Consider the following 22,686-nt stretch of genomic DNA (forward strand, 5'->3'; position numbering starts at 1 on the left):
GACTGTGAATTGGTACTGGGTATTGTTCACCACAAACATGAAGTACTTTTTGTGGGGCTGAGTGATTGTAATATGAAAATACGAGTCCTTCAAGTCGAGGGCGGCATACCAGTCTGCTGGATCCAGCGAGGGGATGATGGAGACCAAAGAGACCATTACAGAAGTTTATTGCTGCTGTGACAGTGAGAGAGAGCAAGCAAGCGTGAGAGTGCGTGCAACAGGGTGTATTATATGTAGCTGCACATGAAAAAGTTACTAAAGAAAAGCTAAGTCAAGGAAATTACATTTGCAGTTTTAGTGTTTTGAAAGCTCTCTCTCTTCTGAAATCTAATATGGAATTCAGGCCATTAAATGTGGAAAAGATAGAAAAACATGGAGTTATCTGATGGCTAATTTAAACTGAGAAAATATTTTAAAATCTGATCAATATTATTTGTAACACAATGGTCATCTAATGGTGATATGCCTATGTACATAAATAGAAAACACAGAATTTATCTGCTATGGTTCCCTCCCTTCCCTCTTTGGCTTGTAAGAGTGAAAAGGATATTCCGAATCGAAATATGAACAGGTCTAGGAAACAAAATAGTGAAGAAGTCAGCTTTGGAAGACAGTTTGGACAAAAAAGCAAAATCACAATTTTTAACATTCTTAAAATCTTAATTCCCATAAATTCGGAACTGTGTTTAAAAATTAACTGTCTCAATCAATGTATTCCTCCACCCCATGGAAGAACATGGGCACCAGCCATGGATGTCTGAGAAAGGACAGCGGACCATCTTACTATTCCCCACATCTCCCCAAAGACAGCAGTTCAGGGCCACCCAGAGGGGGGACAAGTGGGGCAATTTGCCCTGGGCCCCGGGCCCTACAACGGCCCGACGAGCTGCTCCAGGTTTTTGGCGGCACGTCTGCGGCGGGCCCTTCAGTCACTCCGGGTCTTCGGTGGTGGGTCCTTCAGTACAGCCGAAGACTCGGAGCAAGTGAAGGACCCGCCGCTGAAGTGCTGCCGAAGCCTCGGAGCACCACCCGGTAAGTACAAGCACCGCCGCAAGCGGCAGAAAAAAAAAAAGCCGCGATCGGCGGCACTTAGGCTGCTCTACCGCCGCCACTTCATTCTTCGGTGGCAATTTGGCGGCGGGTCTTTCCCTCCGAGAGGGACCCGCAGCTGAATTGCCGCCGAAGACTCAGCCCTGGCCCAGGCCTCCTGAATCCTCTGGGCGGTCCTGCAGCAGTTAGGGGGAGCAGGCCAGGCAGGTGCCCATGAAGACATGGGGCAAGGAGAAGGATTGTAGGCCACTGTAAGGAAAATGAGGAGGGCATCTAATGTGCTAGTGGAGTTTGAAGAGGTGGCAAGACTTGCTGGTTTCAATAGGAAATTAAGAATTCCTCTTGGAGTTTCAGGACACATCATCAAACTGTAACTAGGGGACTGCAGAACTGCTATATTAAGTAAATAGGTAAATCCCATGAACGAAAACTTTTAGGTTTTGGGTTTTTTTTTCATGTCCCTATTAATGACCCCAGGACAGTTGCTATTGACCCTGTTAAAGAATATCCCTGACCCAGTGGCTGAGAAATGCTGGTCTTACACATCATTTTTTAACATTTGAAAAGAATGGTATTTCAATGCTTTCAAAATTTGTCATTTTGAAAGTCCTAATGCTTAGAGTGCTGTTTCATATAAGAAGACTACTGGTACTTAAACATGATTTAAATACTTATACACATAGAATTAATAAAACAGAGATATTTAAACAAAAGCACAGTTAAGACCTTAAAATAAGCTGATAAGTACATGTTTGTATGCACATATATGTGGGAGAAGAGGTTGGGGTGGGAAAAATAAGAGAGGAGGGGTGATTTGAAATCTAAATGAATATTGATATTTATAAGTCTTTTCTTCTGCAGATCTCAAATACATGTATGAAGGAATGTATGCACCTTCTAACATTATATAGGTGGGGAAACTGAGGCACAGAGGAACAAAGTGACTTGCCCAAATTTACACAAAAGGTCAGCAGCAAAGCAGGGAATAGCATTTTTAAGTCTCCTGGTCCCCAGTTCATTGCCTTGTCCTCTGGACAATACTAAATTTGAACCAGGTATTCTTCACCTTGCGTATCTTAAATTCAGTTTGTCTGATGATAAACTAGGATATTGCCACAGTAAGTAAAATCAGATTTTTGCTTTAAGAGACAGTAATCAAGAGAACTGAGAATGAAAAATGCACAACTGTAAACTCCAGTTCAGATTTGGTACACATCGAAGCAAGCACATTTCCTGTGAGTCTAATGTAATATGAATACAAGTCCTGAATACTGTATTAGAAATAATAGACATCGTATTTCTTTGTACAGATCTGCCACATGTTTCAGAGCTCTCTCTTTCCTCTAAATCTTTATCAGTTTTCCTCTGTTCCTAATGATCGGTGTTAGGCTTGTCGCTGTAGGGCTGTTTTATGAAGCATGTTGGCTTCCCTCATCTTTGCTCACTGCATCCGTGGAGTCACCAGCATTGTACATGGAACTTTGCTTGATCCCAAATCCAGAGCTCACTTTCTGCTGTCTCTTTAACCTGAAAGGAAACAAAGTGTGTGACCCGAAAACAAATAAAAAATGCCCGTTGTAAATTTAAAACTACGGCAGATCAAATGTCTTCCAAGCAAAAGTTTTGTTATCACTCAAGTGTAGAGCACTAGAAGTTTAGATCAGACAGGAATTTTGCAGCTCAGTTAACTTTAGGGCACATATTGGATTGTTTCCCCAACAATTGATTTCTTAATGCACCTAAGGGAAAAGAGATACTGTTTTAGATTAAATTATCTGAAATCATCTTTTGCAACAGAAGCAGGGTATGTACATTTGCTTACGTACTTTGAGATAACTATGACCCTTTATTTACTGAATGGCATTTTTGGACTGTGGTAGGAATATGTATGATTTTTTTCATCTTTTGTTGTTTTGAGCAACAACTGCTGAGCCTTCTTTTGGGTATGTGTGGGGAAGTATAAGAAGGCACCTAAATAATCAAGATAATGCAAGCCACTGGTTTACCAGCTTTTAGTGTCTGAAGGGCAGGATGGAGCCAGGAAATGTGCAGAAACAACTATCCTGAAAAAATATGTTGGGTTTGATACATTCTACAGCATTTTGCTCAACAACAGTGAGGCCAGGTTAAAATTTTGTACAGTTAACTCTCATTCTTTGATGAGGCTTTCTGGGACACTGTAGAATTGTCCCACCTCTGGTCAGACTGCCCCTGCGTTGTTGAGGAGGAGGAAGGCCCCACGGAAGTAGAGCAGTCAACGGGAGCAGAGGGAAACCCTCCCATAGTTGGGACCCTCCTTCCAGATGATGTTGGGGTATCCTCTCACACTGAGGTTACCTCTCCGGGGGAGGGAACTCCAGTCACTAGGAAAAGGCAGGTGTTAGTAATGAGAGATTCGATCATTAGAAACATAGATAGCTGGGTTTGTGATGACCGGGAGAACCGTATGGTGACTTGCCTGTCTGGTGCGAAGGTTGCGGATCTCTCGAGGCATCTAGATAGACTTATGTGTAGTGCTGGGGAGCAGCCAGTGGTCGTGGTACATGTAGGTACCATTGACATAGGGAAGGGTAGGAGAGACGTCCTGGAGGCCAAATTTAGGCTGCTAGGGAAGACACTGAAATCCAGGACCTCTAAGGTGGCATTCTCAGAAATTCTCCCAGTTCCACATGCAGGGACAGGTAGGCATGCAGAGCTTCAGAGTCTCAATGCGTGGATGAGACAAGGGTGTAAAGAGGAGGGGTTTAGATTCATTAGGAACTGGGGAAACTTTTAGGATAGGGGGAGCCTATACAGGAGAGATGGGCTCCACCTAAACCAAAGTGGAACCAGACTGCTGGCACTTAACATTAAAAAGGTTGCAGAGCAGTTTTTAAACTAGATGTGGAAAAGCTGACTGCTGCAGAGGAGCAGGAGAATCGGACAGAGACTTCTCTTAGGCCTGGTCTACACTAGGAGTTTATGTTGAATTTAGCAGCGTTAATTCGATTTAACCGTGCAACCGTCCACACCAGGAAGCTAATTAGTTCGACCTAGAGGGCTCTTTAGTTCGAATTCGGTACTCCACCCCGACGAGGGGAGTAGCGCTAAATTCTACATGGCTATGTCGAGTTAGCCTATGTGTGAACGGAAATCGACCTTAGTAGCTCTGGAAGCTATCCCACAGTGCACCACTGTGTTGACGCTCTGGACAGCAGTCCGAGCTCAGATGTTCTGACCAGCCATACAGGAAAAGCCCCAGGAAAATTTGAATTCCTTTTCCTGTCTGGCCAGTTTGAATCTCAATTCCTGGTTGGACATCGGGGCGAGCTCAGCAGCACCAGCAACGATGCAGAGCTCTCCAGCAGAGGGGTCCATGCAATGTCAGAGTAGAAAGAGGGCCCCAGCATGGACTGACCAGGAAGTCTTGGATCTGATCGCTGTGTGGGGCGATGAGTCTGTGCTTTCGGAGCTGTGCTCCAAAAAACGGAATGCAAAGACCTACGAGAAGGTCTCCAAAGCCATGGCACTCAGAGGATACAGCCGGGATGCAACGCAGTGCCGCGTGAAAATCAAGGACCTGAGACAAGGCTACCAAAAAATCAAAGCGGCAAACGGACGCTCCGGAGCCCAGCCCCAGACATGCCGCTTCTACGAGGCACTGCATGCCATTCTCGGTGAGTCTGCCACCACTGCCCCACCAGTGACTGTGGACTCTGAGGATGGGATAGTGTCGACGGGCAGTTTCTCGGCAATGTTCGCGGATGGGGAAGATGAGGAAGGGTTTGTGGAGGACGAGGCAGGCGACAGCGCTTACAATACTGATTTCCCCAACAGCCAGGATCTCTTCATCACCCTCACAGAGATCCCCTACCAACCCTCCCCGGCCGTTAACCCGGACTCTGAATCAGGGGAAGGATCAGTCGGTAAGTGCTATAAACATGTACACATTTATTTTTCAAAAAACAGGAATAAAATCTATATGAAAAGAAGGTCAATGTATGAGAGCTTCCACGAAGCTCTCATACAGGTACTCGAAAAGCCTCCGCAGGAGGTTAAGAGGTGCCTTATTGGGTGCTCCGTGGAAGCACACTCTTCCGCGCCAGGCTATCCTCAGGTACAGTGGGAGCATTGCCTCCATGAGCATGGCAGCATAGGGCCCTGGTTTGTGCAGGGTTTCACGCAGCATGCGCTCTCTCTCTGTCTTAGTGACCCGCCTCAGGGTGATCTCGCTCGGCGACTGCTGCATCTAATTAGGGGAATTAGTGTAATGTTACTATTGGGAATGCTTCACTTTTCCTTTGCATAACACTAAGCGTCGTTTAACAGCCACGTGGTGGAGGCTGCAGAGGGGAAGCATACAGGGACCTTTCCCGGGGACAGCCACGAGGGGGTGGAACAGGGTCAGAGTTTATGCTTTCCGGATTGCCTGTAGCAGGAGGGCACTGCTATACATTAACTTTTAAGCAGCCTAAAGTTTATGGCTTACCAGACCTGGCTGCTACACGGATTCTGCTGTCCTGCCCCGCTTGTCTGATCTCCAGTGCAAGACCCCAGGCAATGAAAGCGAATGCCGAAAATTCGAACTTGTCCTGAGAGCGCATGAGATTAGGTACCCTGTATGGTCTTGTTCACAGAAACTGAGTAGACTGTGTTCAGTGTTCGCAAACATGTATCTTTGCAAGGAAATCACTTCCTTTTTCCCATCACACAGCTGCGGCTGTTTCCCGACCTGCCCTGGCATCCCCCTCACAGAGGCTGGCGCAGATTAGGTGGCGAAAGAAAAAGACTTGGGACGAGATGTTCGCTGAACTGATGGCCTGCTCCAGAACCGAGGCGGCCCAGCAGAGCCAGTGGAGGGAGACCCTCTCTCAGTACCAGCACTCACACAGCGAACGGGAGGACAGGTGGCGGCAGGAAGACCAGCAGTCGACTCAAACGCTGCTTGGCCTAATGAGGGAGCAAACGGACACGCTCCGGCGCCTTGTGGATGTTCTGCAGGACCGCAGGCAGGAGGAGAGAGCCCCCCTGCACTGTATCTGCAACCGCCCTCCCCCGCCACAAAGTCCTGTCCACCCCTCACCCAAAATAACAAGAAGGACTGGCGCTAGGGGCCGTGAAAACTGTCACTCCACCCCAGCAGAGCGGTCATGTACCAAACAGCTCTCATTCCCTAAAGTTTGAGAATTGCTTCCCTTCCTGGCTCACCCAATCCCAAATCCCAGTTTCATCCCCCAACTGTGTAGTTGAGTATTAAAAATAGTTTGCTGTTAATTCCTTTTTCTGTCATGTTTCTTTGCAGAAGACTTTGTGTGAAGAGGGGGGGAGGGGTTTGTTAATTGCATAGGACAGCCACCATTAGCAGGGTCAGACATGGGGGCAGGATCAACAGCAGGTCACACACAGAGTGCAGTCACTAGGCACCCGGGTCACTCTGGGAGGTGTCTGCTGCCCCAGGTCAGTCTGGGAGGTGTATGCTGCCCCAGGGTCCTAGCGCCTGGCATCCAGAAATGGCAAGGTCAGGCTGCCCTTACCATGCCCTTCCACCCTAGCCATGAGCCTCTCCGATGCCCTGAGCCCCAGCCAGAGCCATCATCCCCCTACACCTACTCACCCTTCCCACACACCCCTCACCCCTTCCTGCAAACCCATCCCTTCCTGCACACCCTCCTGTAACCGTCCTCCCCCCAGAGACCGCTGTAGGAGCAGGAGCCTGTCATTCCTCGAGTGTAGAAGCGGTCTGTACATCACTGCACACCATATCCACCACAGTCTGCGTCCCTGTTTGAACCCTTTAATGCGAATTCGTTAGTAAAGAAAACTTTGTGAATTAACAATGTTCCAATAACTTTATTTTTAAACGTCTGTTGGAAGGGGGGAAACCTGGTGAACGGGGTATGTAACTGCTGAAAAAAGTCAATAGTAACTGAAACAGGGGCAGGTTCAGCTTCTCTGTAAAGAGACTGGACAGTCATAGGTTACCCTGCTCTCTGAGGAACCTAGCTTTCAAAGCCTCCCGGATGCACAGCGCTTCCCGCTGGGCTCTTCTAATCGCATGGGTGTCTGGCTGAGCGTAATCAGCAGCCAGGCGATTTGCCTCAACCTCCCATCCCGCCATAAAGGTCTCCCCCTTGCTCTCACAGAGATTGTGGAGCACACAGCAAGCTGCAATAACAATGGGGATATTGGTTTCGCTGAGATCCGAGCGAGTCAGTAAGCTCCTCCATCTCCCCTTGAGACGTCCGAAAGCACACTCCACCACCATTCTGCACTTGCTCAGCCAGTAGTTGAAGAGTTCTTTGTCACTGTCCAGGGCGCCTGTATAGGGCTTCATGAGCCAGGGCATTAGCGGGTAGGCTGCGTCCCCGAGGATCACTATAGGCATCTCCACATCCCCAACAGTTATTTTGTGGTCTGGGAAGAAACTACCTTCCTGCAGGCGTCTAAACAGACAAGAGTTCCTGAAAACACGCGCGTCATGAACCTTGCCCGGCCACCCGACGTAGATGTTGGTAAAACGTCCCCTATGGTCCACCAGTGCTTGCAGCACCATTGAAAAGTAGCCCTTTCTGTTAATATACTGGCTGGCCTGGTGTGCTGGTCCCAGGATAGGGATGTGAGTCCCATCTATAGCCCCACCGCAGTTTGGGAATCCCATCGCGGCGAAGCCATCTATGACGACCTGGACGTTTCCCAGGGTCACTACCTTTGAGAGCAGTAGGTCAACGATTGCGTGGGCTACTTGCATCACAGCAACCCCCACGGTAGATTTGCCCACGCCAAAGTGGTTTGCTACTGACCGGTAGCTGTCTGGCGTTGCAAGTTTCCAAAGGGCTATGGCCCCTCCTTCTGCACACTCAGGGCTGCTCGCATCCGGGTGTCCTGGCGCTTCAGGGCAGGGGACAGCAAGTCACAGAGTTCAAGGAAAGTGCCCTTACGCATCCTGAAGTTTCGCAGCCACTGTGATTCATCCCAGACCTGCAGCACTATGCGGTCCCACCAGTCCGTGCTTGTTTCCCGGGCCCAGAATCGCCGTTCCACAGCATGAACGTGACCCATTGCCACCATGATCTCCGCGGCGCGGGATCCCGTGCTTTGTGAGAGGTCTGTGCCACTCTGACACTTCATGTCCTCACCGCACTGCCGGAGCCTCCTCGCCCAATTTCTCAGCAGCTGACTGTGGAAGAGGTGGACGATAAGGTGCGAGGAGTTGACAACGGCCATAAGTGCAGCGATGATCGCAGCGGACTCCATGCTCGCAGTGCTGTGGCGTCCGCGCTGTCACTGACCAGAAAAGTGCGTGAACAGATTTCCTGCAGGCGCTTTCAGGGAGGGAGGGCGGGAGTGACGGTTGAATGATGACAGTTACCCAAAACCACCCTCGACACATTTTTCCCCCAGCAGGCATTGGGGGCTTGTAAACGGGTCGACTCACCCCTGCGGCGCCTCCTACTGGTTGCTCTCCAAAGTTAGCTCAGTCCAGCCCTGGAGCACCCTCTGCAGGCTGGTGATCCACCTGTTCTTAGGCCCCCGTGTCCCTCCCTGGACCCGGTGCCCCTTTACATGGGGTGTTGCCCCCTAGCAGTAACCCCTTTCTCTCTGGGTCTCCCTTTCTGTCTCAGGGAACCCCCACCCTCTATCCCTACCTTGCCTCAGTATTTGGCTACTGCCAGTCATTGTCTAGCCCCACACTCTAGGGCAGACTGCAGTATCAGCCTACTCATCACAGGCAAAGTTGGGTTTGGACCTGCTGCCTTGGCCTACCCCTAGGTTGCCCTCTGCAACCCCCAGTACCTGTTGGCCCACTGCTAGGCCGCAGCCTGGGGCTTTCTAGGCTGGAGCTCCCCAGCTCCTCAGCCTTCCCCAGCCCTGCTGCACTCAGGTATCCAGTCTCAAGCTTCTAAGCAGCCAGGCCCATCTCTCTCTATAGCCAGAGAGAGACTGTCTGGGCTCTTGGCTCATAGCCTTTTATAGGGGCCAGCTGTGGCCTGATTGGGGTGTGGCCCAGCTGCAGCTACTTCCCCAATCAGCCCAGCTTGAGAGTAGCAGCTCTCAAGCCCTGTCAAGCTGCTTTCAAACCCCTTAAAACCCCAGATCAGGGACTCCACCCTGCTACAGGGCTCTACCCAGCATTCCAATGGGAAGCGGGGACTGCGGGAACTGTGGGATAGCTGCCCAGAATGCACCGCTTCCAATGTCGACGCTTGCCCCGTTAGTGTGGACTCACAAAGTCGAATTAGTGTCCTTAGTGTGGATACACAAATTCGAATTCATAAGGTCGAATCCACAAATTCGACCTAAGTTAAATCGAACTACTCTTGTAGTGTAGACATACCCTTAGAGGAGAGTCTATTGATAGAGATTCTCTAAGTTTTAGTCAGTAGAGATGATGGAAGAAGATAATGTAAGGGCCAGATCAGATGAGAAACATTCACATAAAAAAGAATTGGACACATCAGAAAAGGGCAGACAAATAAACAGTAACAAGTTTTTAAAGTGCTTGTACATAAATGCTAGAAGTCTAAATAATAAGATAGGTGAACTAGAATGCCTTATGATAAAGGAGGCTATTGATATAATAGGCATCACAGAAACCTGGTGGATTCAGGACAATCAATGGGACACAATCATTCTGGCGTACAAAATATATCGGAAGGACAGAACAGGTCGTGCAGGGGGGGAGAGGGGAGTGGCACTATATGTGAAAGAAAATGTAGAATCAAATGAAGTAAAAATCTTAAGTGAATCCACATGTTCCATAGAATCTCTATGGATAGTAATTTCATATTCTAATAAGAATATAACATTGGGGATCTATTACTGAGCACCTGACCAGGACAGTGATAGTGATGATCAAATGCTAAGGGAAATTAGAGAGGCTATCAAAATTAAGAACTCAATAATAGTGGGGGATTTCAATTATCCGCATATTGACTGGGAACATGTCACCTCAGGATGAAATGCAGAGACAAAATTACTCGATAGTTTAAATGACTGCTTCTTGGAGTAGCTAGTATGGGAACCCACAAGGGGAGAGACAACTCTTGATTTAGTCCTGAGTGGAGTGCAGGAGCTGGTCCAAGAGGTAACTATAACAGGACCTCTTGGAAATAGTGACCATAATATAATAACATTTAACATCCCTGTGGTGGGAAGAACACCTCAACAGCCCAACACTGTGGCATTTAATTTCAAAAAGCGGAACTAAGCAAAAATGAGGGGGTTAGTTAAACAGAAATTAAAAGGTACAGTGACTAAAGTGAAATCCATGCAAGCTGCATGGATGCTTTTCAAAGACACCATAATAGAGGCCCAATTTAAATGTATACCACAAATTAAAAAACACAGTAAAAGAAAAGACGGTTACTCACCTGTAGTAACTGGTGTTCTTCGAGATGTGTTGCTCCTATCCATTCCATATAGGTGTGCGCGCCGCGCGTGCATGGCTCTCCGGAACATTTTTACCCTAGCAACTCCGGCGGGCCGGCTGGCGCCCCCTGGAGTGGCGCCGCCATGGCACCCATTATATACCTCAGCCGGCCCGTCTGCTCCTCAGTTCCTTCTTGCCGGCTATTCCAACAGTGGGGAAGGAGGGCGGGTCTGGAATGGATTGGAGCAACACATCTCGAAGAACACCAGTTACTACAGGTGAGTAACCGTCTTTTCTTCTTCGAGTGATTGCTCCTATGCATTCCATGTAGGTGATTCCCAAGCCTTACCTAGGCGGTGGGGTCGGAATGAGACGTGGCGGAGTGTAGCACCGCAGAGCCGAAGGCTGCGTCATCTCGAGACTGCTGTACCAACGCATAGTGGGAAGCGAAGGTGTGGACTGAAGACCAGGTGGCTGCTCTACAAATGTCCTGGATGGGAACATGGGCCAGGAAGGCGGCTGACGAGGCGTGCGCCCTCGTCGAGTGTGCGGTGAGTCGGCACGGGGGGACGCGAGCAAGCTCGTAGCACGCTCTTATGCAGGATGTCACCCAGGATGAAATCCGCTGTGAGGAGACCGGTTCGCCTTTCATGCGGTCGGCCATTGCCACAAAGAGCTGTGCGGAACGCCGGAAGGGCTTTGTGCGGCTGATGTAGAAGGCGAGGGCCCTGTGGACGTCGAGGGAGTGGAGCTGCTGCTCACGAGGCGAGGCGTGCGGCCTTGGAAAAAAGACCATGAGGAAGTTCTCTTGGTTGAGATGGAAGGCCAACACCACCTTGGGGAGGAAGGCTGGGTGTGGCCGAAGCTGCACTTTGTCCCCGTGGAAGATGGTATACGGGGGACCCGCCGTCAGGGCGCGGAGTTCGGAGACTCGTCTGGCGGATGTGATTGCCACGAGGAAGGCCGTCTTCCAGGTGAGATGGAGCAGAGAGCACGTGGCCAGGGGCTCGAAGGGTGGGCGCATCAGCTGGGCGAGAACCAGGTTCAGATCCCAAGTCGGAGCAGGCGGACGCACCTGAGGGTAGAGACGGTCTAACCCCTTGAGGAAGCGGGCAACCATTGGGTTGGAAAAGACGGAGCGACCATCTATAGCGGGCCGAAAGGCCGACAGTGCCGCCAGGTGCACCTTCAGGGACGAGATCGCAAGACCTTGGCCTTTCAGGTACCAGAGGTAATCGAGGACCGTCTGGATAGGGGTCGAGAACGGGTTAAGACCTCGCTGATCGCACCAAAGCGCAAAGCGTTTCCACTTCGCAAGGTAGGTAGAGCGTGTCGAGGGTTTTCTGCTTTCAAGCAGAACTTGCTGCACCGCCACCGAACAACCCCTCTCTGCGTCGGTCAACCACTCAGGAACCAGGCTGTAAGATGCAGCGACTGCAGGTTCGGGTGACAAAGCCTGCCGAGGTCCTGAGAGATGAGGTCCGGCCATAACGGCAGGGGAATGGGATCCCGAATCGAGAGCTCGAGGAGCAGGGTATACCAGTGCTGCCTCGGCCAGGCCGGAGCGATGAGTATGACGCGGGCCTTGTCTCTCCGCAGCTTGAGTAGTACTCGGTGGACAAGCGGGAACGGAGGGAACGCGTATAGGAGGGGACCCGTCCAGGGCATGAGGAACACATCGGAGATGGAGTCCGGAGCCCGACCCTGGTACGAACAGAACCTGTGGCACTTCCTGTTGGTCCTGGAGGCAAACAGGTCTATTTGGGGAAATCCCCACCTCCGGAAGATGGTGTGAGCCACATCGGGGCGAAGGGACCACTCGTGGGAGGCGAAGGACCTGCTCAGACGGTCGGCCAGCGTGTTCTGCACTCCTGGTAGAAAGAACGCTTCGAGGCGAATCGAGTGGGTCACGCACAGGTCCCATAGGAGCATCGCCTCCTTGCACAGCGGGGAGGATCGGGCCCCGCCCTGCTTGTTCAGATAGAACATGGCCGCCGTGTTGTCCGTGTATACCGCTACGCAGCGGTCCCGGAGGTGTGCCAGAAAGGCGAGACAAGCCAAGCGGATCGCTCTCAACTCCCGTACGTTGATGTGGAGGGAGAGTTCCTGGGCCGACCAGAGACCCTGGGTGTGCAGGTCTCCCATGTGAGCCCCCCATCCGAGCGCCGAAGCGTCTGTGGTCAGGGTGACCGACGGGCGAGGGGGGCGGAACGGAACCCCTGCGCAGACCACCTCCGGATGCAGCCACCAGGTGAGCGTCTGGAGAGTGGGGTCCGTGACCGTGACCACCATATCTATAGGGTCGCGGTGGGGGCGGTACACCGATGTCAGCCACATCTGGAACGGACGAAGCCTCAGCCTCGCGTTTGCGGTCACAAAAGTGCACGCCGCCATGTGACCCAGCAGGCGGAGGCAGGACCGCACCGTCGTGGAAGGGAAGGCCTGCAGGGCCCAGATGAGCGAGACCATCGTCTCGTGTCGAGGACGAGGGAGGCAGGCTCTGGCGAGGTTGGAGTCGAGGACCGCTCCTATGAACTCCAGGCTCTGTGCCGGAGCTAAGTGGGACTTCTCGGCGTTGACGAGGAGGCCGAGAGACCGGAACAGGTGCAGTATCTCGGACACCTGAGCTGCCACCAACTCTTGAGAGCGACCACGAATCAGCCAGTCGTCGAGATATGGGTACACGTGGATTCCGCGACGACGGAGAGCTGCGGCCACGACCGCCATGCACTTGGTGAATACCCTCGGGGCAGTGGAGAGGCCGAAGGGTAACTCCGCAAACTGGTAGTGCACCTCGTTGAGGACGAAGCGCAGGTAGCATCTGTGGGGGGGGTAAATTGCTACGTGAAAGTAAGCATCCCTCATGTCGAGGGCGGCAAACCAGTCTCCCGGATCCAAGGAAGGGATAATGGACCCCAAGGTTACCATCCGAAACTTGAGCTTGCACAGGTATCTGTTGAGCTCCCGGAGGTCCAAGATGGGACGAAGGCCTCCTTTCGCCTTGGGGATGAGAAAGTATCTGGAGTAGAATCCCCTGCCCCGCCTGCTGGGAGGCACCTCCTCGATGGCACCCACAGTCAACAGAGTCTGGACCTCCTGTAAGAGGACTTGCTCGTGAGAGGGGTCCCTGAAGAGGGACGGGGAAGGTGGGTGGGAGGGAGGGGGCGAAATAAACTGCAGGCGGTAGCCGTGCTGGATGGTACTGAGGACCCAGCTGTCCGATGTTATAGCAGATCACGCCGGAAGGAAGCGGGAAAGGCGACTTGAAAACAAAGGGGATGGATCCTGGGGGGAGAGTGGTGGGCCGTCCTCGGGCGTCCCATCAAAAGGCCGGCTTCTGAGCCTGCGGAGCCTTGGACGAGCCCTGAGCCTGGTTGCGCCGTCCCCCCGACGGTCTACGGCGGAAGGGGGCCGTGCGGCGATTGTTAAACGGCCGAGTCCTGGCCTGGTTGAAGGGTCGGTAGGGCTGCTGACGGAACGAACGCCTCTGCGTGGCCGGCGTGTGCATGCCCAGCGTCCGTATTGCAACCCTCCCGTCCTTTAGGGTCTGAATTCTGGCGTCCGTTTTCTCAGAAAACAGGCCCTGCATGTCAAATGGGAGGTCCTGGAGGGTGTACTGGACCTCAGGTGGGAGGGTGGAAGACTGCAGCCACGCAATGCGGCGCATCATCACTCCGGATGCCACCGTTCTAGCCCCTGAGTCCGCTGCGTCCACGGCCGCTTTAATCAGGGTTCTGGAGGTTAACTTGCCCTCTTCCAGCAGCGCCGAGAATTCGGGGCGGGAGTCCTGAGGGGTCAGCTCCTTGAATTTTGCGAGGCACCCCAAGATATTAAACGCATATCTGGACAGTAGGGCCATCTGATTCGCGATGCGGAGTTGGAGACCTCCCGCCGAATAAATCTTACGCCCTAATAAGTCCATGCGCCGGGCCTCTTTGGACTTCGGCGCAGCGGCAGGTTGTCCGTGACGCTCGCGGTCATTGACTGACTGGACCACCAGAGAGTCCGGGGTGGGGTGTATGTAAAGGTATTCATACCCCTTGGGCGGGACGGAATATTTTCTTTCCACGCCACGCGCCGTGGGGGTGACGGAGGAAGGTGACTGCCAGATGGTGGCATTGTTCTTCTGGATGGTGCGGATAAACGGGAGCGCCACTCTGACGGGGGCCTCGTCTCCCACGACATCCGTAATAGGGTCATCGACCTCTTGGACCTCCTCGATGGGCAAATTAATGGCTTTTGCCACCCTTCGGAGAAGGTCCTGGTACGCCCTGAGGTCAATAGGCGGGGGCTCTGATGGCGACGCCCCTGCCACCGCCTCATCGGGAGAGGAGGACGAGGAGTGGCCCGGCAGCACCTCTTCCTGTTGTTGTTCCACCGCCTGGCGATCTGGTGGCAGTGAGTCCTGCCCTAAAGGTGGGCCGTGGGCGTCGGCTTGTGTCGGTGGAGACGGGGGGGGTCTACTGATGGTGGCCACTGGCACCGACCGCACCGAGCCCGGCTGCCTGAGTGGCAGGGGAGGCCCCTGCTCATATTGCGCCCAGGGTACCCAATGCCCCCAATACTGGGGTCCATGGTCCGGTGGAAGCGACCCGGCTCTGAAGTCCACCGCACTGCCCTGAGGGGAGGCAATGGAGGGTTCCCTCGAAGGCCAGGGTGGAGCAGTGGCAGCGCCTGGGCGGGCATCCAGCATCGGCGTGAGACGAGCCTCCGGTGCCGAAGGTCGGTGCCGGCCGTCTCGGGAGGCAAGTGGCGAAGGGACTCGCTCCGCGGTGCTGGGAGTTGACCGACGGCGCCGGGAGCTAGATCTCCGGTGCCGGGAAGGGGATCGACGGCGCCGGGAGCTCAACCTGCGGCGCCGGGAGCTCGACCGGCGGCGCCGGGAGCTTGACCGGTGGTGCCGGGAACCGGACCTTGAGCGTGATCTGCGGCGCCTTGAACGGCTGCGCGAGTCCCGATGATGTCTGCGGTGCCTGGACGCTGACCTGCTGCGGTGCCGGTGACTTCTCGACCGGGACCTGGAGCGCCGCCGGGAGTACGACCGGCCCCGCGATGGAGAGCGGTGCCGGGACTGCGACCGGTGCCGAGACGCTGAGTGGCGTCGCGATGTTGATCGCCGGCGGGATGGGGAGCGGTGCGGCGGTGACCGTCTCCGCGAGAGGGACCGGGATCGAGTCCGGATCCTGGAGCCGCGGTCGCCTCGGTCGCCCGGAGATGGAGGACGCATCATCGCTGGCTTGCCGAGGGACTTAAGTGTCCGCACCGTTGGTGCCGGCGGCTGATAGGACGGAGCCGTCGCCAGGTCGATTAGCTCCCTCGCCGTCGCAAACGCCTCAGGCGTCGACGGGATCCTCAGCTCCTCCTCGGTGGGCACCGGGGAGCTGGGCGGTGCCGGACTCGACGGGCCTTGCGGCGCCGGAGTCAACGGCCCGGTGCACTTTGCGTGCACTGCCTCAGCCTGCACCGTTTTCGTCGGAGGCGGCTGGGCTAACGGCTTCCGCTGCTGTTTTGCAGTGGCCGTCTTCGGCACCTTGTGCTTCCTCCCCGGGGAGAGGGAGCGGTGCCGGGTCTTCGGTGCCGGCTCGGTACCGGAGCGGCTCGGTGCTGCCGGTGCGCTGCTCGCCGAGGTAGGCTTCGGCGCCGATGGAGCTGGCGCCGGAGGTTGGAGCGCAGACTCCATCAGCAACTGCTTCAGCCGAGAGTCCCGCTCTTTCCTCGTACGAGGCTTAAAGGCCACACAAATAGGGCACTTATCTGGCCTATGCGACTCTCCGAGGCAGCGGAGGCAGGAGTCGTGCGGGTCGCTGACCGGCATGGGCCGCTGGCAAGCCGCGCAGGGCTTGAATCCCGGTGCTCCGGGCATAAGCCCGCACCGGGGCGGAAGAAGAGGGGTAAGCCCTCTAATTCCCTAACTACTAACTCTATACACTATATATATACACAACTATAACAAGAACTTAACTAACTACTAACACTATATACACTAGAACTATGGAGAAACACTAGGGTTGTGGAGGTAAGGGAGCACTCCACTGTTCCAACTGGCCGTCACGGGCGGGAAGAAGGAACTGAGGAGCGGACGGGCCGGCTGAGGTATATAATGGGCGCCATGGCGGCGCCACTCCAGGGGGCGCCAGCCGGCCCGCCGGAGTTGCTAGGGTAAAAATGTTCCGGAGAGCCGTGCACGCACGGCGCGCACACCTACATGGAATGCATAGGAGCAATCACTCGAAGAAGAACTAAAAAAGATCCACCATGGCTTAACAATCATGTAAAAGAAGCAGCGAGAGATAAAAAGGCATCTGTTAAAAAGTGGAAGTCAAATCCTAGTGAGGTATATAGAAAGGAGCATAAACATTGCCAAATTAAGTGTAAAAATGTAATAAGAAAAGCCAAAGAGGAGTTTGAAGATCGGCTAGCCAAAAACTCAAAGGTAATAACAAAAATGTTTTTTAAATATATCAGAAGCATGAAACCTGCTAAACAACCAGTGGGGCCCCTCGATGATCGAGATACAAAAAAAGAGCTTAAAGACGATAAACTCATTGCAGAGAAACTAAATGGAGTCTTTGCTTCAGTCTTCATGGCTGAGGATGTTAGGGAGATTCCCAAACCTGAGCCTGCTTTTGTAGGTGACAAATCTGAAGAATTGTCACAGACTGAAGTGTCACTAGAGGAGATTTTGGAATTAATTGATAAGCTTAACAGTAACAAGTCATGGGGACCACATGGCATTCACCCAAGAGTTCTGAAAGAACTCAAATGTGAAGTTGCGGAACTATTAACTGTGGTTTGTAACCTGTCCTTTATATCGGCTTCTGTACCCAATGACTGGAAGATAGCTAATGTAACGCCAATATTTAAAATGGGCTCTAGAGGAGATCCCAGCAATTACAGACCAGTAAGTCTAATGTCAGTACTGGGCAAATTAGTTGAAACAATAGCAAAGAATAAAATTGTCAGATACACAGAAGAACATAAATTGTTGGGCAGAAGTCAACATGGTTTCTGTAAAGGGAAATCATGTCTTATTAATCTATTAGAGTTCTTTGAAGAGGTCAACAAACATGTGGACAAGGGGGATCCAGTTAACATAGCATACTTAGATTTCCAGAAAGCCTTTGACAAGGTCCCTCACCAAAGGCTCTTATGTAAATTAAGTTGTCATGGGATAAAAGGGAAGGTCCTTTCACGGATTGAGAACTGGTTAAAAGACAGGGAACAAAGGGTAGGAATAAATGGTAAATTCTCAGAATAGAGAGGGGTAACTAGTGGTGTTCCCCAAGGGTCAGTCCTAGGACCAATCTTATTCAACTTATTCATAAATGATCTGGAGAAAGGGGTAAACAGTGAGATGACAAAGTTTGCAGACGATACTTAACTGCTCAAGATAGTTAAGACCAAAGCAGACTGTGAAGAACTTCAAAAAGATCTCACAAAACTAAGTGATTGGGCAACAAAATAGTAAATGGAATTTAATGTGGATAAATGTAAAGTAATGCACATTGGAAAAAATAATCCCAACTATACATACAATATGATGGGGGCTAATTTAGCTACAATAAATCAGGAAAAAGAGTCATCATGGATAGGTTCCTGAAGACGTCCACGCAGTGTGCAGCGGCGGTCAAAAAAGCAAACAGGATGTTAGGAATAATTAAAAAGGGGATAGAGAATAAGATGGAGAGTATCTTATTGCCCTTATATAAATCCATGGTATGCCCACATCTTGAATACTGTGTACAGATGTGGTCTCCTCATCTCAAAAAAGATATACTGGCACTAGAAAAGGTTCAGAAAAGGACAACTAAAATGATTAGAGGTTTGGAACGGGTCCCATATGAGGAGAGATTAAAGAGGCTAGGACTTTTCAGCTTGGAAAAGAGGAGACTATGGGGGGATATGATAGAGAGATATAAAATCATGAGTGATGTGGAGAAAGTCAATAAGGAATAGGGGCCACCAAATGAAATTAATGGGCAGCAGATTTAAAACAAATAAAAGGAAGTTCTTCTTCACACAGCACACAGTCAACTTGTGGAACTCCTTGCCTGAGGAGGTTGTGAAGGCTATGACTATAACAGCATTTCAAAGAGAACTGGATAAATTCATGGAGGTTAAGTCCATTAATGACTATTAGCCACGATGGGTAAGGAATGGTGTCCCTAGCCTCTGTTTGTCAGAGGATGAAGATGGATGGCAGGAGAGAGATCACTTTATCATTGCCTGTTAGGTTCATTCCCTCTGGGGCACCTGGCATTGGCCACTGTCAGCAGACAGGATACTGGGCTAGATGGACCTTTGGTCTGACCCAGAATGGCTGTTCTTATGTTTAATAACTATTGTCCATTACAATGAAACCTCCTATAAAAATGAGGTTGATATGAATTAAAATAAATGACTCCTCTAGTAGAGAGAGACAGTGAAATTACTTAGCAATACCCTGTTATTACTATAGTTTGCTTTTGCCACTTAACCAAATTAGAGATGCTATTCCATATATTCATATGAATACATCAGCACTTATGTTAGCTTGATGGTTTGCAAGGCAACACTGCACAATGCCACTTTATACTTTTCCTTATTCTCTTTTTCCCCCCAGAAAGGGAGACTACCACCAGAATTTAAAACTGAAAAAAGTCAATTGGAAATCAGGGATATGGGCTTAAATGATACAAATGACATTCTGTTCCCTCAGGAATATGGATGTTACATTTTCAATAGCAAATAATTTACTTTTAAAGAAGAAATATGTCTTGCTAATAGAAACACACAGTCAATTCTATTAATACTAGCCTATATTTTTTATTTATAGTTCCAAATTAATGGGCTGCTCTGATACTTGTAAAAAAATTTAGATGATGGTTTCCTGCCCTTCTGATATCTTTAATGCATCAGTAGAGATAGATGTTCATTTTATTCAATTATTTAATTGCATGAATACAATTACATATGTTGTGAACCAACAGTAAAATCAATATCTTGCCTAATAACTTTTAGAATATTTAGAACAAGTATTTGAAAGTGTCCGTAAAAGAAAATATGTTTGCCAGTCTTCACTAATAAACTTGAATACGGATCCTTTTTCAAAGCTAGCACCAATCCATAATAAACAACACTATGCAAAATGTCTCCTAACCTATTAATATAGAGGAAACCCCTGCACCTACCACCCCACTGATTTGCAACCATCTGCAGTATCACAAATTAAAAACAGCTCCTACTCTATGAGAACTACAGGGACTGCTGTTCTATTTAAGTTAATCCTTATCAAGGTATAAATGGAGTGCATTGCACAGATATCAAATGTTTTTAGCTCAGTTTTATTTTCGGTATTTGCAATATATACTCATAACAGGTCTGAAGTAGTTCTGTGCTTTTATTGCTTCTATGCCAGTATTATATATTACTGCTGTAATGTCCTATTTAAGAGAGAACATTTAAGGAATCAGAGTGAGCGGTCTATGAAAATGGTCTATTGCTAATGAAGAGATTCTCTGATGAGGCCAAGACAGTTATTCTAGAAGTAGTTGCCCAATATCGCAGCACAAATTCAGATTCAAATGACTATTACTGCTCGTAAACTAAATTCAGAATTTTAAATGAGTAATAAAAACATACCTCAGCAAAGCATTAGGGGGTAGCTGTGTTAGTCTGTATTCCCAAAAACAATGAGGCGTCTGGTGGCACCTTAAAGACTAACAAATGTAATTGGGCATAAGCTTTTGGTAAAACACCCACTTCTTCAGATGCAGATGCAGGTATTATCAGCTTTGATTCCACCAATGAAAAAGAATGTGGTGACTGGAGAATAAATAGGCTCTAAACTTTCCCAGCTTTAGAAACAAAAGTAATAAATACACTATATTTGCTTATTTTTGGGCAACCCAACATAGCTGTGAATGCAGTAGTGGGAAAGATCATCACCATAGTCTATGTAGGGTCCAGGCACAATCCCCCTGGGCTGAACATTGCAGACTAGTGTGATAGTGCTAGCCTCCCAAAGAGTGGAATAGGACCACGGTTTAATTGCTTTATTTTCTAACAGACAGTGTAATTATTATTGGGGCTTGAAGAATGAGCCTTTTCCCATCTCCCTGCCCCCCCTAGAGAAATTCTGGACTTTACAATTAGGAGTTACACTTGTGGTTCTAGCCCCCATTGTGTTTTGCAGGCTACTGAAAAGTTATTTTTTTGCAGGCGCAGTTTACAGGCTCTGGAAATCAGATACTGTGCATTAATATTGTGTTTAAAACAAACCAAAAACAAACCAAAACAACTGATGCAGACACAGGGCCACCCAGAGGATTCAGGAGGCCTGGGGCAAAGCAATTTCAGGGCCCCCTTCAATAAAAAAAAAAGTTGCAAAACTATAGAATATTATATTCTTGTGCGGGCCCCTGCGGGGTCTGGGGCCTGGGGCAAATTGCCCCACTTGCCCCTCCCCCCCCCCGGGGCAGCCCTGTGCAGACAAGAGATCCCTAAGAAAAAATCAATCAATTAATTTGTGTTGAGTATTTTGGTTCATTCAGCAAGAACTTGTTGTGTTGCACTCCAGCCTGGCTTATTTTACCTTATTTTATCTTGGGTGATGTATGGCCCACAGGATAAAACCCTTATTGTCTGAAAGCCTTCCATGTAAAAGTGAAAACAATTGCAAAATCCCTAGTGGACTTCATTGAGTCTCTGGCTCTTCTTATTCAGCATTAAATCTCTGCTTCAGGAAGGGTTTTTTTCTGATTTTTTAATTTAAAAAAAAAATACTTTTTTTAGTAGATTGTTTCGGTCTGGTTTTGGTGGGGTGGGGTCTTTTGGGTAGAAGACTTACTCTGAGAGTATATCAAAGTAAAGCAGATAGAAAAGATGCTTATGATTTTTCAGCACTTGAAAACACAAGAATCTAGTAACAATTAACTCAATCTTATAAAAACACAATATAAAGCCTTCAGGTGGGTTATATTTTTGTAAATTAAGCCCAGATCCTGCAATCTGATTCACATGGGCAGAGCTCTGCACTTGCATGGATCCCCACTGATGTAAAGGAGATTCTGCTCACACACTGAAGCTTTCAGGATCAGGGTCCTTGGGATAATCTGAAAACAATGGGGATGCCCAAGTGTAACTGATGGCATCATTGGTCCTGCAGAATTATTGTTACTAGTGATAATGTGCAAGAAGCAAACAGCCCACAGCAGCTTGAGTCACAGAGCCTCGCTTGAATTTAGAAGGCTGGCAGTTAGAAAAACATCAGATTTTTACTCATACGTTGGGAAAATTGGCTGCAGAACCAGTCAAAAACGCAGAAACCGATGGTGTCATTTTTATGTAGTCACTTTTCAAAATGGAATCGCACTTTAAATCTCCCTATGCCCTGTCAAACAAAGGCTAAAAATATACATTTATTTGTATTACCCCGGTACCTAGGGGCCCCAGACATAGACCAGGACCCCGTTGTGCTAGGTGTTGTACAAACAGAGCAAAATGACAGAAAACGTTACTTTGTTTACTGCAGACATTTATATAAAATGCTACGACTAACAAAAGTCAATGACACCTAAAAGGTCGGATTCCAAAATGCCTATCTGAACTAGAAGTAGAAGTCCCATTGTCAGGCAATACAGTTCTATTTTTCAGTAACAGATCTTTTAAATTGATGTGATTCTTCTTCTCTATGTTAAGCCTCCAAACAAATTTCCTGACTGCACACAAGGAAAATGGACATATAACCATCTCTCATGTGTAAAACAGCACACTACGCCCTGGCTGTCTCCATAGGGTTCTAAATGGTCCCTGTGCTACACGTTGTTCAATCCAGATCTGGATAAGTCTATGAAAAACAGCTCAGTTTTAAAGTGGTAGATGCAAATGAAACAACAGAGAAAGTCTGCAGAAAAAGATGTCTTTACAGGGGAGTGAAAGAAAATTGGCCAAATCTTCTGGCCCTCAAAGCAGATTTAAATTATCCAGCTAGTGAAGACTATACCCCCTGCTCATGGAAGCTTGCCACAGTGGAAAACTGGGGGAGGTGGCAGATCTGGCTCCTGTGCCCACAGTCCTCCCACTAACACGGGTGGAGGGGGTGTGAATAGGGCATGGCTCTGCTCTGCTATGCCTATTCTGCCACTGGTAGAAGGTTACTGTGACTCATTGTATCAGAGGGGTAGCCGTGTTAGTCTATAAGAGTCCTGTGGCACCTTATAGACTAACAGACGTTTTGCAGCATGAGCTTTCGTGGGTGAATACCCAATTCTTCGGATGCAAGCAGTGGAAATTTCCAGGGGCAGGTG

At 49.7% G+C, this 22,686-nt stretch overlaps 1 protein-coding gene across 6 annotated transcripts in view; it reads right to left on the bottom strand.

The window, feature by feature from the left end:
* Nucleotides 1-1,838: 1,838 nt before the first annotated feature.
* CCDC102B (coiled-coil domain containing 102B) overlaps nucleotides 1,839-22,686 on the bottom strand; it is a 413,274-nt gene continuing 392,426 nt past the window's right edge. For 5 of the 6 annotated variants that reach the window (XM_039523358.1, XM_039523359.1, XM_039523361.1 and 2 more), the window contains one exon: nucleotides 1,839-2,577. In XM_039523358.1, coding sequence (XP_039379292.1) covers nucleotides 2,460-2,577 — 118 coding nt within the window. In that variant the 3' untranslated portion in view covers nucleotides 1,839-2,459. The remainder of the gene's footprint in view (nucleotides 2,578-22,686) is intronic. The other variant, XM_039523365.1, reaches the window with a different exon arrangement.

The sequence above is a fragment of the Mauremys reevesii genome, linkage group 2, assembly GCF_016161935.1.
Source record: "Mauremys reevesii isolate NIE-2019 linkage group 2, ASM1616193v1, whole genome shotgun sequence".
Lineage (NCBI taxonomy): Eukaryota > Metazoa > Chordata > Testudines > Geoemydidae > Mauremys > Mauremys reevesii.